This window comes from Geotrypetes seraphini, chromosome 3 (genome assembly GCF_902459505.1).
Source record: "Geotrypetes seraphini chromosome 3, aGeoSer1.1, whole genome shotgun sequence".
NCBI classification, from domain to species: Eukaryota; Metazoa; Chordata; class Amphibia; order Gymnophiona; family Dermophiidae; genus Geotrypetes; species Geotrypetes seraphini.
Window position 1 is genome coordinate 241,866,661 of NC_047086.1, and position 18,676 is coordinate 241,885,336.

Here is an 18,676-nt window from a genome sequence, read left to right on the forward strand (position 1 = left end):
AACATGACTGTGTCGAGTCTTGAGATTTAATATATGGGATTGAACATCATCAGTCACCTTCATTTTTTCTGCTGTCTTCATTTTTTATAATTGTTTCCACCATTTTGCCCAGCACTGAAGTCAGACTTACCGGTCTGTAATTTCCTGGATATCCCCTGGAACCCTTTTTTTAAAAATCTGCGTAATATTGGCCACCCTCCAATCTTCAGATACTACAGATGATTTTAGTGACAGATTACAGATACTAACAGCAGGTCAGTTTCATGTTAGAGTTCTTTTAGTACCCTGGGATGTATACCATCCGGTCCAAGCGATTTATCACTTTTTAACTTGTTGATTTGGCTTAGTATATCTTCCAGGTTCAGTGAGATTCCTTTATGCTCTCATCCGCGTTCTCAGTAAGGTCTCATTTTACACTATGTCAAACGCTTTCTGGAAGTCCAAGTAAATTATGTCCACTGGATCTCTACTATTCATTTGTTTGTTCACTTTCTCAAAGAATTGAAGTAAATTTGTCAAACATGACTTCCCTTTCCTGAAGCCGTGTTGACTAGATCTTATTAGGTTATGATCTTCCAGGTGTTGTACAATGATATCTTTAATTAGTGCTTCAATTATCTTCCCAGGAACCGATGTGAGACTCGCAGGTCTGTAGTTTCCTGGTTCACCTCTTGATCCTCTTTTGAAAATTAGGATGACATTTGCTATCCTCCAGTCATCTGGTATTTGCCCGGTTCTAATTGACATATTAGCTAAGGATTGTAATAGTTCCCTAATTTCTACTTTAAGTTCCTTTAATACTCTCGGGCGAATTCCATCCGGTCCAGGGGATTTGTCACTTTTTAGTTTGTCAATCTGAAAGTATAACATGTCCAACTCCACATTTACTGTTGCGAGGCTTTCCTCTATGCCTCCGGTGAATATCCTCCCTGTTTCTGGCATTGTTGTAGTGTCCTCATTTGTGAAGACAGAGGCAAAGAATGAATTTAACATATCGGCAAACTGTTTGTCTTCTTTAATTGACCCTTTCCTTCCTTGGTCGTTGAGAGGGCCCACTGCCTCTCTTGCTGGTTTCTTTCCTTTTATATATCTAAAAAAGGGCTTGAAGTTTTTGGCTTCTTGCGCTATCTTTTCTTCATAGACTTTTTTGGCATCTCTTACCACTTTATGACACTTTTTCTGGTCGATTTTGTGACAGTTCCAGGCCTCTGTCGTTTTTTCCCATTTCCATTTTTTAAACGAGTTCCTCTTTTCCCTCACTGCGTCCTTCACCTCTTTGGATAACCAAGCTGGTTCTCCTTTGATCTTTTTTCGCCTTCCTTTGAATATCTTCGGTATGTAAAGATTCTGTGCTTCTGTGATGGTGTTTTTCAGTAGAGACCATGCTTGATCAACTGTTTGGATTTCTGCTTTGCCCTTCTTGAGCCGTTTTCTAACTATGGTTCTCATGCTGTCATAATTTCCTTTTTTGAAGTTAAAGGTTGTGGCTTTAGTCTTGATTAGTTTCCCCTTTCCGATGCCAATGGTAAAATTGATCATATTGTGATATCCCCTGGAACCCTTTTTTTAAAAATCTGTGTAATATTGGCCACCCTCCAATCTTCAGATACTACAGATGATTTTAGTGACAAATTACAGATACTAACAGCAGGTCAGTTTCATGTTAGAGTTCTTTTAGTACCCTGGGATGTATACCATCCGGTCCAAGCGATTTATCACTTTTTAACTTGTTGATTTGGCTTAGTATATCTTCCAGGTTCAGTGAGATTCCTTTATGCTCTCATCCGCGTTCTCAGTAAGGTCTCATTTTACACTATATCGACGTGCTGGCCTCTTCAATTTGTCCTTGGGCTGGAGACTCTGCCTCCAAAACCACTCTAAGCAGACTTCTTTCAAGGGTCAGCTTCCTTTTTTTGTAACGGTCTACGTGTCACCAACGCCAGTGTTGCTGATCGCCCTATGCACAAGCCTCACTGAACATCAGGAGGGCACAATAGTACTTTGTCCCTCCCTCAGACCTTGTTATAATTCCATTCCAATTGTAACATTTCCAGGTATACTTGTACATTCGGCTACCATATGCTACTGCCTCTAAACCACCCCTCCCCCCAAAAAATAGTCCCTATGACACCAGAGGATGGCAGTGCTATCTCATATCAGGGGCCATCTCTCTCAGTTTTACCAGGAGTGCCCTTAAATATCCTTCAATCATGGAGTGCTGGACATCTTTCAAGAAGGGCACAAGGGTAGACTACTTTCGTCTCCTTCTGGACTTGTTTCTGGAGCCTCTGGCATGAAGCCGGAGAAGTAATTAAGAGTACGTGCTGCTCTGCTGCTTCTCTTGGACATCTAAGCAGTAGAGCTCATTCCAGGCACCGAACAGGCTTTGGCAGATTTTGTTCATTGTGCCAAAGAAAAGCTCTGTGGACTGGAATCCAATTCTGGCTATACAGTTGGTCAATACCTTTCTATGGATTTCTCCTTTCCGAATGGAAACAGTGTCCACTGTCTTAGCTGCTGTCTCTCCCAGGGAGTTTCTATCATCCTTGGATCTCACAGAAGTTTACCTCCATATTCACATCTTCTGGAGCATCGCAGGTTTCTGCATTTTCCTGTTCAACAGTATTTCCAGTTTACAGCTCTACCCTTTGGGCACGTAACATTCCCCTGCATTTTCTAATGGTAATGGTGGTGCCTTATCTCTGCAGGGAGGATGTCCAGGTCCATTCTTACTTGGATGACTGATTGCTTTGGGCTTCGTCTTGACAGGAGTGCATGTGAGCGGTGGAGAAAATGGTGTCTCTATTACAACGCTTGGGTTGGATTATCAATTTCAAGAAGAGCCAGTTGACACTGTCACAGCCCTTGGTGCATCTAGGCATTCTCTTCAACACACTGTAGGAATGTGTGTTTCTTCCCAAGCCACACAGACAGAATCATCAGAAACAGACCTCCTGGAACTTCTAGTCCCTCTTGCCTGGCATTTTTTGTAGGTGCCGAGGTCCATGGCAACTTCCCTGACAGCGTTCCGTGGGTCAGGACGTGCATTTACCCTATATAGGAGTTCCCCCCCCTTTAGATGTCGCTCTCCTGATCAGTGCCAGCTTGCAGCAGTTTTCGCTGGTGGCTTCAGGGGGAAGCTCTCTGCCACAGCAAGCTTCCTTGGATCACAGAGTGGTTCACTGTTATGACAGATGCGAGCCCGTTGGGCTAAGGCGCTCACTGCAGAGACTGCTCCATTCAGGTACTGTGAGTTCCTCATCAGAAGCACTGGTCGATCCATTGTTTGGAGCTTTGGAGCATTCAACTGGCATTGCATGCTCTCCTGTCCACTCTGGAAAGAGAAGTGGTATGAGTTGTCTGATTGCTCTACCTTGGTGGCGTATGTGCATTGTCAAGGGGTCACTAGAAGCACTCCCTTGGGCCAGGACACTTGCATGCTGTTTCGCTGGACGGAATTACATCTTCTGACTCTCTCTGTGGAAGGAGTAGGTGCTAGTCCAGCAGGCTTCCTCAATCGACAAGTCCTGGACCTGGGAGATGGGTCTCTCATGAAGTGTGTTCTGTCTTGTGCAGCGCTGGGACCAACTACAGATTGCTTTGCTGGCTTCCACCAAGTACTTGAGTCAGGCGATTCTTTGGTCACAGATCAGAGGGAAGCTGAGGTCTAGACATCTTAGTTCAGCCCTGGCCAGATCATGAGCTCCTTTGTGTTCCCTCTGGGGCCTCTGATTGAGATCTGCCAGATAGTGCCACATCCCAGCCTAGTGCTCCCAGTTGCTCTGGACTGGCCTTATCGTCCATGGTATGTGGATCTTGTACATCTTCAACGGGACAGGAAGTTCCAGCTCCCTCTTCATTGCAGCCTTCTTGGTCAGGGTCCGGTTCCCATGGAGATCCCACAGCGCTTTGGTCTTCCAGCATGGATCTTAAGCGCTCAGCCTTGATGAAACGAGGTTTTACGGACCTAGTCATCTTGACACCTTGGAGTCCAAGAAACCCTCTTTATGGCTTCTTATGCCAAGCCTGATAGGCTTTTTAATAGTGGTGTGCCAAGGACCAGGTGGAGCCTGTGCAGGCTCCCATTCCAGTGGTTCTGGTTTTTCTTAAGGCGTGCCTGGATAAGGGTTTAGCGGTGGCATCCCTTAAGGTTCATGTAGAAGGCCATTCATGAATTTAGGCATATAACAGTTCTAGTGCACTTACAGCACATTCAGATATGCCCAGATTTCTGAAAGGAACGCTTCGTTTATGGCTTCCCTTTCGTCAGCTTTTCCCTACCTGGTCTCTTCATATTCTTCTGCAGTGTGCTGTGAAAACCCCATTTGAGCCACTACAGGTTGCTTTGCTTCATGATCTGATGATCAACAGTGGCTTTCTAGTGGGCATTGTGTTAGCACAGTGTATTTCAGAGCTTTAGGCTCTTTCGTGCAAGGAACCCTTTCTTTGGTTCACAAATGCGGGAGTTCTCTGTACTGTTCCTTCCTTTCTACTGAAGGTGGTTTCGGATTTCCATGTCACCCTAGAAGACTAATGTTCAGCTGTCTGATCATTTTTGTCCTGACTGGCCCATCTTTGTGTGGTAGGCCAACTTCTATGGCCATGATTGCCCTGACTTTGTATGGATATTTCCGTGACTTTCATCACCCACAGCAAGCAGCTACTGATTTCTCTTAAAGTCCACTTAATCTAGAAGTGTTGCTACATTGTGGGCGGAGTCTTGAATGATTTATCCAGATGAACTTGGCAGGGCAGCTACTTGGTTCTCTCTTCATATCTTTATCCGGTTTTACTGGGTGGATGTGAAAGCTCGCTCTAATGCCACTTTTGAGATCTTGGTGTTGAAAGCAGGTTCTTCTGTCCCTCTTAGATGCTGCCATGGCTTTGATACGTCTCCTAGAGTTTGGAATCCAGAAGGGGCATAACAGAATGGATGATACGGTTTTTCAGTTATAACTCCCCTGTATCACTCCATGGTGCGACCTCATCTGGAGTATTGCGTTCAATTCTGGTCTCCCTATCTCTCAAGAAAGAGATAGTGGTGCTAGAAAAGGTTCAAAGAAGAGCAATCAAGATGATAAAGGGGATGGAACTCCTCTCGTATGAGGAAAGAATAAAAAGATTAGGGATTTTCAGCTCTGAAAAGAGATGGCTGAGGGGAGATATGATTGAAGTCTACAAAATCCTGAGTGGAGTAGAACAGGTAAAAGTGGATCAAGTTTTCACTCCATCAAAAATTACAAGGGCTAGGAGGGGACAATCGAAGTTACAGAGAAATAGTGAAGCTCTAGAACGCATTGCCAGAGGTTGTGGTAAGAGCGGATAGCGTAGCTGGTTTTAAGAAAGATTTGGACAATTTCCTGGAGGGAAAATCCATAGTCCTGTTATTGAGAGAGACATGGGGGAAGCCAGTGCTTACCCTGGATTGATAGCATGGAAGGTTGCTACTCTTTGGGTTTTGGCTAGGTACTAGTGACCTGGATTAGCCACCGTGAGAACGGGCTACTGGGCTTGATGGACCATTGGTCTGACCCAGTAAGGCTATTCTTATGTTATGAATTGCCTGCCTTTGTCTGCAGTATCTTCAGCCAGTAGTTGGGCCTTGTGAGGGAGTTCCTTCTTCTGTCAGTCTATATAATACTGGAGTACTGGAGGCAGTTTCCTGTATGTGCTTGTTGTATATAGCAGGTGAGTTCTGCATTGTTCCTAACTATTCTCTGTATTGACTGTTGCCTCTTTGTTAATTATGTTATGTCTTGCAGAGCAGAACAGAAATTGTGTATGTTGCCAGGGAGGTTCCCCCATGCCCCCCCCCTCTTTTGTCATGAATTTGTTTTGGTATGGTTGTTTTGCTTTGGGACTAAACTGCAGGGGGCTCTGTCTTTCTTTGAGGTAGGAGGAGCACATGCTCAGAAAAGTGTTTGGATTTCTGCAACTCGTTTTCTGGGAAGAGTTTGAACACCTAAGAGTATGGAATCTTACAGGGACTAACAAATAAGATTATCAAAAGTAAAAACCTAATCTTCTATTACATAAGAACATAAGAAACGCCTTCACCGGATCAGACCTAGGTCCATCTAGTCCGGCGATCCGCACATGCGGAGGCCCAGTTAGGTACTCCCTGTAGGAGACCCGGATTTCCCGTATCCCTCGATATGATTTGCAAGAAGGTGTGCATCCAACTTGCGCTTGAAACCCAGAACAGTAGTCTCCGCCACAACCTCCTCCGGGAGAGCATTCCAAGCACCCACCACTCGCTGTGTGAAACAGAACTTCCTGACATTTGTCCTGAACCTGCTGCCACTCAGTTTCAGGCTATGACCTCTTGTCCGTGTCACATCTGAAAATGTCAATAATGCTGCTTCCTGGTCTATTTTGTCAAATCCTTTTAATATTTTAAAAGACAGATGACATCTTCCTACTCAGGGGACCCTCGGCCACAAGAGGGCATCCGCTCAAACTCAGAGGAGGGAAATTTAGGGGTGACATTAGGAAGTATTTCTTCACGGAAAGAGTGGTGGGGCACTGGAATAAGCTTCCGGAGCAGGTGGCCAAGGCCAACAGCGTGCTTGACTTTAAGAATAAATGGGACATCTACGTGGGATCCCTACAGAGGCCTAGTAAGACACTCAGACTTGATAGGGCGGGTCAGTAGAGTGGGCAGACTTGGTGGGCTATAGCCCTTTTCTGCCGTCACCTTTCTATGTTTCTATGTTTCTATCAAATCCCCTCGCAGTCTTCTCTTATCAAGGGTGAACAGTCCCAGTTTTCTGAGGCGTTCTTTGTAGCTCAAATTCTCCATACCTTTGACTAGTTTTGTGGCTCGCCTCTGCACCCTCTCCAGCAGAGTTATATCCTTCTTAAGGTATGGAGACCAGTGTTGGACACAGTATTCTAAGTGTGGTCTGACCATTGCTCTGTAAAGTGGCATTATGATGTCCTCCGATCTACTCGTGATCCCCTTCTTAATCATGCCCAACATCCTGTTTGCTTTTTTCGCCGCCGCCACGCATTGAGCCGATGGCTTTAGGGTTCTGTCTATCAGTACCCCCAAATCCCTTTCTTGTTCGCATTTGGCTAATGTCACACCCAATATCCTATATTCATGTTCTTTGTTTTTCTTTCCCAGATGCATCACCTTGCATTTGTGTATGTTAAAATTCATCTGTCACTTTATCGCCCACTTTTCCAGCTGGTTCAGATCCTTCTGAAGATCCTCGCAGTCCCTTTGAGAGCCAACCGCCCGACATAGTTTTGTATCATCTGCAAACTTGATTATATTGCATGTTGTTTCCTCTTCCAGGTCATTTATAAAAATATTGAACAAGATGGGCTCAAGAACCGAGCCCTGGGGGACTCTGCTAGTCACCTTCTCCCAGTCCGAGAATTTCCCATTTATGCTTACCCTCTGCATTCTGTTCTCTAGCCATTTGCCGATCCATCTGTGCACTTCTCCTCCTATTCCATGACTTAGTAGTTTACTCATAAGCCTTGCGTGTGGGACCTTGTCAAACGCTTTCTGGAAGTCCAAGTAAATTATGTCCACTGGATCTCCACTATTCATTTGTTTGTTCACTTTCTCAAAGAATTGAAGTAAATTTGTCAAACATGACTTCCCTTTCCTGAAGCCGTGTTGACTAGATCTTATTAGGTTATGATCTTCCAGGTGTTGTACAATGATATCTTTAATTAGTGCTTCAATTATCTTCCCAGGAACCGATGTGAGACTCACAGGTCTGTAGTTTCCTGGTTCACCTCTTGATCCTTTTTTGAAAATTAGGATGACATTTGCTATCCTCCAGTCATCTGGTATTTGCCCGGTTCTAATTGACATATTAGCTAAGGATTGTAATAGTTCCCTAATTTCTACTTTAAGTTCCTTTAATACTCTCGGGCGAATTCCATCCGGTCCAGGGGATTTGTCACTTTTTAGTTTGTCAATCTGAAAGTATATCATGTCCAACTCCACATTTACTGTTGCGAGGCTTTCCTCTATGCCTCCGGTGAATATCCTCCCTGTTTCTGGCATTGTTGTAGTGTCCTCATTTGTGAAGACAGAGGCAAAGAATGAATTTAACATATCGGCAAACTGTTTGTCTTCTTTAATTGACCCTTTCCTTCCTTGGTCGTTGAGAGGGCCCACTGCCTCTCTTGCTGGTTTCTTTCCTTTTATATATCTAAAAAAGGGCTTGAAGTTTTTGGCTTCTTGCGCTATCTTTTCTTCATAGACTTTTTTGGCATCTCTTACCACTTTATGACACTTTTTCTGGTCGATTTTGTGACAGTTCCAGGCCTCTGTCGTTTTTTTCCCGTTTCCATTTTTTAAACGAGTTCCTCTTTTCCCTCACTGCGTCCTTCACCTCTTTGGATAACCAAGCTGGTTCTCCTTTGATCTTTTTTCGCCTTCCTTTGAATATCTTCGGTATGTAAAGATTCTGTGCTTCTGTGATGGTGTTTTTCAGTAGAGACCATGCTTGATCAACTGTTTGGATTTCTGCTTTGCCCTTCTTGAGCCGTTTTCTAACTATGGTTCTCATGCTGTCATAATTTCCTTTTTTGAAGTTAAAGGTTGTGGCTTTAGTCTTGATTAGTTTCCCCTTTCCGATGCCAATGGTAAAATTGATCATATTGTGATCACTTGTCCCCAGCGGGGCCGTAATCTCTACATCTGCTGTCCTTCCAGTAATGCCATTTATGACCAAGTCCAGGATTGTGTTTCCTCTTGTCGGTTCTCCCACCATTTGTTCAAGGAAGCAATCTCCTATCATTTCCAGGAATTTTAACTCCCTGCCGCAGATTGACGTTCCCAGTTTCCAGTTTATCACCGGAAAGTTGAAGTCCCCCGTGATCGTTACATTTCCTTTGTGAGAAACCTTAGGAAATTGTTATGCCTGCTGAAATTTTATAGCAAATCAAACTTTGCAGGATTAGTTCTATAAGCATATTATCTTTAACCAGCTAAAATTATTATTTTTTTTAACTAATCTTGTTTGGAACCAGTTTGGTGCTGTATTAATAGCTGTGGTATTGTCAAATTCTTTTTCCCTAGGGATGATATTGCAGACTTAGAAGAAGCCAAAAAATTGCTGAAGGAAGCTGTAGTTTTACCTATGTGGATGCCAGAGTTCTTTAAGGGAATTAGGAGACCATGGAAGGTAAGAAGAAAATGTGTGTATCTGAGAGATTATTTAGGTAGGTTTCCACTGACAGTATAGTATGAAACTGAATATTACTATTTGAGCTTTTGTAATGATACATTTTTACTACTGCTATTATTTATTTATAAAGTGCTACTGATGGATGCAGTTGATGAAGTTTTGTACACAAACATGTAAGAGGACTCATCATAGAAAGAACTTTTTGAGGGGAAGCATAAATTGCTCTGTTCTTGTTTCTGTGCTCTGTATTTAGGATTTTGTACACTATTAGAAAATTGTTGTAAGGTCATCGCTGTACTCTTTGAGTAGGAGGGATAGTGGGGATGGGAAAGGTAATTTTAGAACTGTATTTGTGTTGATCTTTTGCTATTTGATATCTTTTATGTGTGACTTTAGAATACATGTGGGTATTTTCCCATCTTTTAAGAGATGGTACCTGCTTGTTAGTGCTTGGTCTATTCAAGACATGCAAATGACAAATAAGGGTTAAGGAATTGCATGTAGTATGGGATTAATTAAAACAATGAATATTGAACAGGTGAATAAGGTGTTAAAAATTGAGAGCAGCTTCAAAAAAGTGTACTTTGTTGCATTACTTGTAATGTAAGCTTATCAAATACTTATAGTAAGTAGGAACTCAACTGCATAAACTTCTCTAGTATTTATTTTTTTTATTTATTCAATTTTCTGTACCGTTCTCCCAGGGGAGTTCAGAACGGTTTACAAGAATTTATTCAGGTACTCAAGCATTTTTCCCTGTCTGTCCCAGTGGGCTCACAATCTACCTAATGTACCTGGGGCAATGGGGGATTAAGTAACTTGCCCAGGGTCACAAGGAGCAGCGTGGGTTTGAACCCACAACCCCAGGGTGCTGAGGCTGTAGCTTTAACCACTATGCCACACACTCCTCTCCAATCCCTCCAGACTAGCACAGATGAATGGTGTTTACTTTCCTTTACCAGCAGGTGGAGACTGAGAACAGATGACTTCTGAGACTGGTATAAGTGGGCTGTGCAGTCCTCCTAAAGTCAGTCTATTCTCAGTCTACAGCAGGTGGAGATGGTAAGTCTGTGCAGTCTGTGCTGTTTATTTTGAGGAATTCAAAAAAGCTTGATTTCTCTCAGTACTATAGTATTTAGCTGGATGGATTTGGGGGCTCATGGGGGTGTCTCCATTAGCCTTAGGGAACTAAACTCAGGCAGCCGAGTCCCTCCCCCCCTTCCCCTACCTCTCTCAGCTACTTAGCTCTTTGCTTTTGGGCGTAGACAGCAGCTTGAAGAGCCTGTTGGGACTACCTATTACTCGAAAAGGATTAATTAAATTCTTGTACAACCCCACTCTATTCCTGAATCTTCATGTAGTCAATCCCTTCTCGCAAGAAATCTTGTAGGAAGCTTCATTTGCATACTTTTGCTTCTCCTCTTACCTCTGGGCTGTCCTCCCCTCAGTTGTCTTCCTACAAGCGAGATAGTAAGAGCTGGTCTTTTCTGCTTGTGTTGATTTTTCTTTAAATTCAGTATTTTTCCGCTGTTTCAGGAGGCTTCTTTTTCGTGCTGCCCACCTGTGGAAGACTCGGATGATCAAGATTCTATTTTCATGCCTTTACTTTCCCTGGCAGGAACTTCTACAGTGGGTGATGATACTGCAGGACATGGATCTTGGGGTATGCTCCAAATCTTGGTGAGAACCCCACTGTACGCAGACTGTTTAAACTGTCAGCGCTGATAGGGACGATCTCTGAATCCTTCCAGGATTTAAAGCTGGAGGCTCCTCAGGCATTGGCTACACAATGCTCACTTATGAGTAGCATTAAGCCACATTCAGACATCACGAAAATGCTTACGGATCACCGGGAGATGCCGGAACGACCGCTGTGGGTGGCCAAGGTTTTGATCAAGCTCTGTCCGATGGATGCTGCATTTAATTAGCTCTTTATTCCCCCCAAAGGTGGATTCTCTAGTGGTGCAAGTTACCATGTGAGGGCAGCATGGTGGTGAAGGATGCCCAAGACTGCAGGATAGATTTTGTGCTAAAAAGATTTTTGATTTGGAGCCTCTGGTTTGAAAGTGGCCACAGCGGTATCATTTGTCATCCAAGCCTGTCTGTCACTCCAAGTTGCTCTATGATCCAGACACTATTGTGGACAAGGATATTCTGTTTTTGATTGCTAGAGTGGATTATGTGTCTGATTCCCTGCATGACCTTTTTAGGGTTGTGAGCATGCTGTTGGCTTACTCTATCTCCACCCGTAGGATACTGTGGATTACAGTGGTCAGGTGATTCTTCCTCCAAGGTTACTCTAAGTAAACTACCATTTAAGAAGAAATTACTTTTTAATAAAGGCTGGATGACCTTATGGCCAGTGTACAACACTGTAAACCAATATCCTTACCAGACAACAGACCTCAATCATCTTGGGGATCAAGTGTAGTACTTTTCATGCCTCCAAGCAATGCCACAAGTATTCTAGAGGTCCCTCAAGCCAGAAACCATTTCAGAATGCCAGATAAAGATTTGAAGGGGCTAGGCACCTGGTCTGCCACTAGACTAAAGAAGCAGCTTTGATGCCAGGCCAGTGGTCAAGCCTCCCTGCATTGGAGGGAGGCTTTTGACATTTTTGGAGGAATAGACAGAAATCATCACATCGCTGAGTGCTGGACATTCAGCGGGAGGATTACAAACTTGAGTTCTATCGTCCCCTTCTGGATCTTTTTCTGGAGTCCTCAGCGGGGAAGCCGGAAATGGCAGCAAAGGTAAGAATAGTAGTCCAGAGATTGCTGGATATAGAAGCCATAGAGCCCATTCCAGAGGAAGACTCTGGCTCAGGCAGATACTTGGTATATTTTATCATGCCAAAAAAAGGCACTGAGGACTGGAGACCAATCCTGGATCTCAAAGTGATGAATGTGGCCCTCAAAATCCCACAGTTCTGAATAGAAGTGGTGAGGTCAGTGATCACGTTGGTGGCATCGGGAATTTCTAGTCTCTCTAGATTTGACGTAGGCCTATCTATGTATTTCCATTTTTACAGTGTACAGGAGATATGAGGTTCCATGTACTGGAACAGCACTTTCAGTTCATGGCTTTGCCTTTTGAGCTGGCATCAGCACCCTGGACCTTCACTAAGGTGATGATGGTGGTGGTCACAGCCCACCTAAGCAGGATGGGCGTTCAAGTCTATCTGTATCTGGGTGATTGGCTCATCAGAGTCCAGTCCGAATCCAAGAGATACCACCAAGTTGTCTAGTTGGCTGCAGAAGCTTGGTTGTATGGTCAACTTTGGGAAGAGCCACCTAGTTCCAGTGCAAGATTTAGAATATTTGGTGGTTCACTTAGCCACGGGAGCAAAGTATTCGTACCAGAAGCACGCAAAGAGAAACTTCTCCAAGTGATCCGAGACTTTCAGAGCACACCCGCTTTGACAGTCTGGCAGTACTTGCAGTTGCTGAGGTTGATTGTTGCAGCCATGGACGTCATACCTTGGGCAAGAGCCTTCTTTCGCCCACTCCCAAGAAGCGCTCCTTTCCAGTTGGTGCTTACGGATGGATCTGCTGGATCAGCTACTCCCTTGGACAGTGGAGGCTTGTTGCAGTCTAGTCACTTTTTCCAGAGGAGTTCCCCTCAGTATCTCAGCATGGGTGATGCCAGCCTTTTCAACTGGGAGCACATTGCGAGGAATGCCCGATCCAGGGATGGTGGTTCCCTTCTCAGAGGAAGTAGTGATCAGTCGCTTAGAACTTTAGGCAATTGTCTGGCTATTCTGAAATTTGAGAATGCCCTACAGAACAAGGCAGTTCAAGTCTTCTCAGACAATGCAGCGGCAGTAGCCTATGTCAATTGCCAAGGGGACACAAAAAGTGCACGCCTACGCCTAGAGACCCAAATGCTCCTTCAGTGGCAAGAAAATCTTCTAGCGCTCTTGGTGGTGCATGTATAGGGGAGAATATGGTGCAGTGGTTAAAGCTACAGCCTCGGCAACCTGAGGTGGTGGGTTTAAACCCATACTGCTCCTTGTCACCCTGGGCAAGTCACTTAATTCCCCTCATTGTCCCAGGTTCATTAGATAGATTGTGAGCCCACTGGGCAGACAGGGAAAAATGCTTGAGTACTTGAATAATTACTGTAATTCATGTAATTTGTTCTGAGCTCCCTTGGAAGAACAGCATAGAAAATTTAATAAATAAATAAAATGTAACAGGAGTGGACAATGTACAAGTGAACTTCCTCAGCTGATAGACCCTTCTCATTTGAAAGCACGAACCAGGAAGTGAAGTGTCTGTATACAAATGCTAGAAACCTAAAAATAAAGTAGGAGAGTTAAAGTATATAGCACAGAATGATGAGATAAATATGATAGGCATCTCGGAGACCTGGTGGAAGGAGGACAATCAATGGGACAAATTATATCGCAAGGTACAAATTATATCGCAAGGATAGAGTACCGTATTTTCACGTAGATAACGCGCACCCGTGTAAAACGCGCACACGGGTATAGCGCGCGGAAAACACAAATTTATGTACAGAAATTTTTGTATACCGCGCACACCCATATACTGCGCATGCTGCCCGACTCTCCAGTCGCCCGCCCCGACTCTCCTCTGGCCACCCCGACTCTTCTTTCGCCCGCCCCGACTCTCCTCTCCTCTCCTCTCCCCCTTGAAGTCCTGTCCCCACCCTGAAAGCCTGATGCCCCCCCCGACGTCCGATTCATCCCCCCCCCGCAGGACCGCTCGCACCCCCACCCCGAAGGACCGCTCGCACGCACCCCCACCGCCTCCCGACCCCTCCCATTATGTAGAAGCTCCTACCGGTGTCCTGCTGCTTCCCCTCTTGCCCTGCCGACTCCCCGACACGATCGGGGCAAGAGGGAGCTCAAGCCCTCTTGCCCCCCCGACTCCCCGACACGATCGGGGCAAAAGGGAGCCCAAGCCCTCTTGCCCCGCCGACTCCCCAACTCCCCGACAATATCGGGCCAGGAGGGAGCCCAAGTCCTCCTGGCCCTGGCGACCCCCCCTAGTTGTTCGGGCCAGGAGGGAGCCCAAATCCTCCTGGCCACGGTGACCCCCTACCCCCACCCCGCACTACATTACGGGCAGGAGGGATCCCAGGTCCTCCTGCCCTCGACGCAAACCGCCCTCCCCCAACAACCGCCCCCCCAAGAACCTCCGACCGCCCCCCAAGCCGACCCGCGACCCCCCTGGCCGACCCCCACGACACCCCCACCCCCCTTCCCCGTACCTTTCTGTAGTTGGCCGGACAGACGGGAGCCAAACCCGCCTGTCCGGCAGGCAACCAACGACGGAATGAGGCCGGATTGGCCCATCCGTCCCAAAGCTCCGCCTACTGGTGGGGCCTAAGGTGCCTGGGCCAATCAGAATAGGCCCGGGAGCCTTAGGTCCCTCCTGGGGGCGGGGCCTTGGGCACATGGTCGGGTTGGGCCCATGTGCCTCGGGCCCCGCCCCCAGGATCCTGCGGGGGGTGAATCGGACGTCAGAGAACTATGTAAAAAAATTTTGTACAACGCGCTCACGCGTATACCGCGCAAGGGTATGCACGGTTTGTAAAAATACGTATAACGCGCGCGTTATATGCGTGAAAATACGGTAGATCAAATTGAAGGGGGGGTTGCGCTATATGTTAAATAGGGAATTGAATTAAATAAAATAAATATTATGCATCACAAAGCAGTGTGGAATTCTTATGAATAGAAATTCCATGTGTGAAGGGAAGGAATATAAAGGTAGGGTTATACTACCGTTTCCCGGGACAAAATGAGCAGACAGATGAAGAAATGTTTTCAGAGATTAGAAAGCTGGAGAAATGGGCAACACTTTAATAATGGGTGATCTTAATTACAATATATAGAAAAAATTATCTGCTAGACACTTATTTCAGCCTTGCTAAGTTCAAAATCCCATCATTGTCTAGGTCAGGGGTGTCAAAGTCCCTCCTCGAGGGCTGCAATCAAGTCGGGTTTTCAGGATTTCCCCAATGAATATGCATGAGATCTATTTGCTTGCACTTCTTTCATTGTATGCTAATAGATCTCATGCATATTCATTGGAGAAATCCTGAAAACCCGACTGGATTGCGGCCCTCGAGGAGGGACTTTGACACCCCTGGTCTAGGTTGAGGAGCACCAATAAAAATTGGAGAAAAAAGGAATTTCAGTTAAAGGGCTTCATGGGTCCTAAAAATTCTCCAAGAGGTACTACAACTCCAAATAAAAAAAAAAACAAAAAAACTGTCACGGTATAATAGTCCAATAACCACTTTTCTCAGTAAGGGTAGAAGTATAGCTTAACTGAAATGATAATCAAAAATGTGTTGTCAGTACAAGCATATCTGAGCACCAGCACTGCATATGTCAAAGACAAAAAGAGGGTACTTAGTTTCGCACAGAGGCTCCAGCGATGTTTCTCCTTGCTGTATATTTCTTCCAATTCTGTGTGACCAGTCCCCTCCAAAACCCAGTGCTCTTGCGAGAAAAAAACCTGAACAAATTCAAAAGGATTCAAAATGGCAAAAACTCATAACAGTTTTTTTAGGTAGTTCAGAAGCAGAAAACCTGTGAGGGAATCTGTGGGACTGTTGGATGATCAAGGAGCAAAAGGGGCTCTCAGGGAAGATAAGGTCATAGCGGAAAGACTGAATAAATTCTTTGCTTCGGTCTTTACGGAAGAAGATGTAAGAGATGTACCTGAACTGGAAATGGTTTTCAAGGGTGATGATGCAGAGGAACTGAAAGAGATCTCAGTGAATCTGGAAGATGTACTGAGCCAAATCGACAAGTTAAAAAGTGATAAATCGCCAGGACCGGATGGTATACATCCCAGGGTACTAAAAGAACTCAAACATAAAATTGCTGACCTGCTGTTAGTGATCTGTAACCTGTTGCTAAAATCGTCAATAGTACCTGAAGATTGGAGGGTGGCCAATGTTATGCCAATTTTTAAAAAAGGGCTCCAGGGGAGATCTGGGAAATTACAGACCGGTAAGCCTCAATTCAGTGCCAGGCAAAATGGTAGAAACAATTATAAAAAATTAAATTATGAAACACGTAGTCAAACATGATTTAATGAGATGAAGTCAGCATGGGTTCAGCTGAGGGAAATCTTGCCTCACCAATTTGCTTAATTTCTTTGAAGATGTGGATAAAGGTGAGCCGATTGATATGGTGTATCTAGATTTTCAGAAAGCTTTTGATAAAAGTTCCTCACGAGAGGCTTCTGAGAAAATTAAAGTGCCGTGGGATAGGTGGCAAAGTTCAGTTGTGGATTAGGAATTGGTTATTGGATAGAAAACAGAGGGTAGGGTTAAATGGTCATTTTTTTCAATGGAGGAGAGTAAACAGTGGAGTGCTGCAGCGGTCTGTACTGACTGGTGCTATTTAACTTATTTATGAATGATCTGGAAATTGGAACGACAAGTGAGGTGATTAAATTTGCAGATGAAACTAAACAGTCCAAAGTTGTTAACGCATGTGGATTGTGAAAAAATTGCAGGCGGCCTTAGGAAATTGGAAGACTGGACGTCCAAAAGGCAGATGAATTTCAATGTGGACAAATGCAAAGTGATGCACTTTGGGATGAATAACCTGAATCACAGTTACCAGATGCTAGGGTCCACCTTGGGGATTAGTGCCTAAAAGAAGGATCTGGGTATCATCGACATCACTATAGTCATCCCCCTTACATCCCTGTCATCTGAAACAAAGAATCACCTGTCATTTATTTTAAATCAGATCTGATTATGGATGACCAAATTCAAACTAAAACTCAACTCTGACAAAACCAAATTTTTCTTTGCAAGCCCAAATGACAAAATTAAAAGACTCAACAATTTTTGAGAACGGTCAGGCTTTCCCTATTGAAGATTCCATAAAAATTCTGGGAGTGACCCTGGACCGACACCTTACCCTAAATGTACACACGGACGTTTTGGTTAAGGAATGCTTCTCGATCTTATGGAAACTCAAACCATCAGAAAATATTTTGACGCAGTATCATTCCGCTTATTGGTTCAATCTTCCATTCTAAGCACACTTGACTACTGCAACATCATTTATTTGGGTACCTTCAAAAAACCCTACTAAGACTCCGAATCATTCAAAATTCAGCGGTTCGACTGATTTTTGGGTTGAGAAAATGGGAACGCATCAGTCCCTACTATCAAAAACTTCACTGGCTGCCCTTGGAAGCATGAGTTTTGTTTAAATTTTTTTGCCTTTGCTATAAATCAATTTTTGGCCTGGCCCCTATGTATCTGGTTTCTCAATTTAATCTGGACAGTTCCATTAGGTTCACACGCAGAATTCATTTGTTCTCCTTTCCATCGTTAAAGGACTGCCGCTACAAAATATTCCTGGACAGAACTCTTGCCTCCCAGGCAGGTAAATGGAACGACTGGCTGGCTAACATCATCAACCAGTCCTCATCTTACCTCGATTTTTTTTGAAAATCAAGAAAAACGAATTTGTTTAACCGATTGTAACCTATGAATCTCTCCTCCCAACCTGTACCTTATTTCCGATGACTTTGTATTGTAACTACTTCGATGACTTTGAATTGTAACTACTGTCCAGCGCCTCTTGTTGTAAACCGCCTCGAACTATCATGGCTTTGGCGATATCTAAAAATAAAATTATTATTATTATTATCATAGACAATACGATGAAACTTTCTACCCAATGTGTGGCGGCGGCCAAAAAAGCAAACAGGATGCTAGGAATTATTAAAAAAGGAATGGTTAACAAGACTAAGAATGTTATAATGCCCCTGTATCGCTCCATGGTGCGACCTTTATGTGGAGTATTGTGTTCAATTTTGGTCTCCTTATCTTGAGAAAGATATAGTGGCACTAGAAAAGATTTAAAGAAGAGCGACCAAGATGGTAAAAGGGATGGAACTCCTCTCATATGAGGAAAGACTAAAACGATTAGGGCTCTTCTGCTTGGAAAAGAGACTGCTAAGGGGAGGTATGATTGAAGCCTATAAAATCCTGAGTGGAGTAGAACAGGTACAAGGGTTGATTTTTCACTCCATCAAAACTTACAAAGAGTAGGAGGGGAAACTCAAAGTTACAGGGAAATACTTTTAAAACCAATAGGAAGACATTTTTTTTTTCACTCAGACTAGTTAAGCTCTGGAACGCATTGCTAGGATGTGGTAAGAGCGGATAGCGTAGCTGGTTTTAAGAAAAGTTTGGGCAAGTTCTTGGAGGAAAAGTTCATAGTCTGTTATTTAGAAAGACATGGGGGAAGCTACTGCTTGCCCTGTATCGGTAGCATGGAATATTGCTACTTCTTGGGTTTTGGCCAAGTACTAGTGATCTGGATTGGCCACCATGTGAATGGGCTACTTGATTTGATGGACCATTGGTCTGACCCAGTAAGGCTATTATGTTCTTATGCCATGTTTCAGCCTTGGTCAATAGCAGGTCATAAACATAGAAGATGACGGCAGAAAAGGGCTACAGCCCATCAAGTCTGCCCACTCTGCTTACCCACCCCCTGTCTA

General features: G+C 44.3%; 1 protein-coding gene across 4 annotated transcripts in view; it reads left to right on the forward strand.

The window, feature by feature from the left end:
• Nucleotides 1–18,676, forward strand: part of KATNA1 (katanin catalytic subunit A1) — a 171,582-nt gene that overhangs the window by 87,601 nt on the left and 65,305 nt on the right. For all 4 annotated transcript variants that reach the window (XM_033937762.1, XM_033937758.1, XM_033937761.1 and 1 more), the window contains exon 6: nucleotides 9,050–9,155. In XM_033937762.1, coding sequence (XP_033793653.1) covers nucleotides 9,050–9,155 — 106 coding nt within the window. The remainder of the gene's footprint in view (nucleotides 1–9,049; nucleotides 9,156–18,676) is intronic.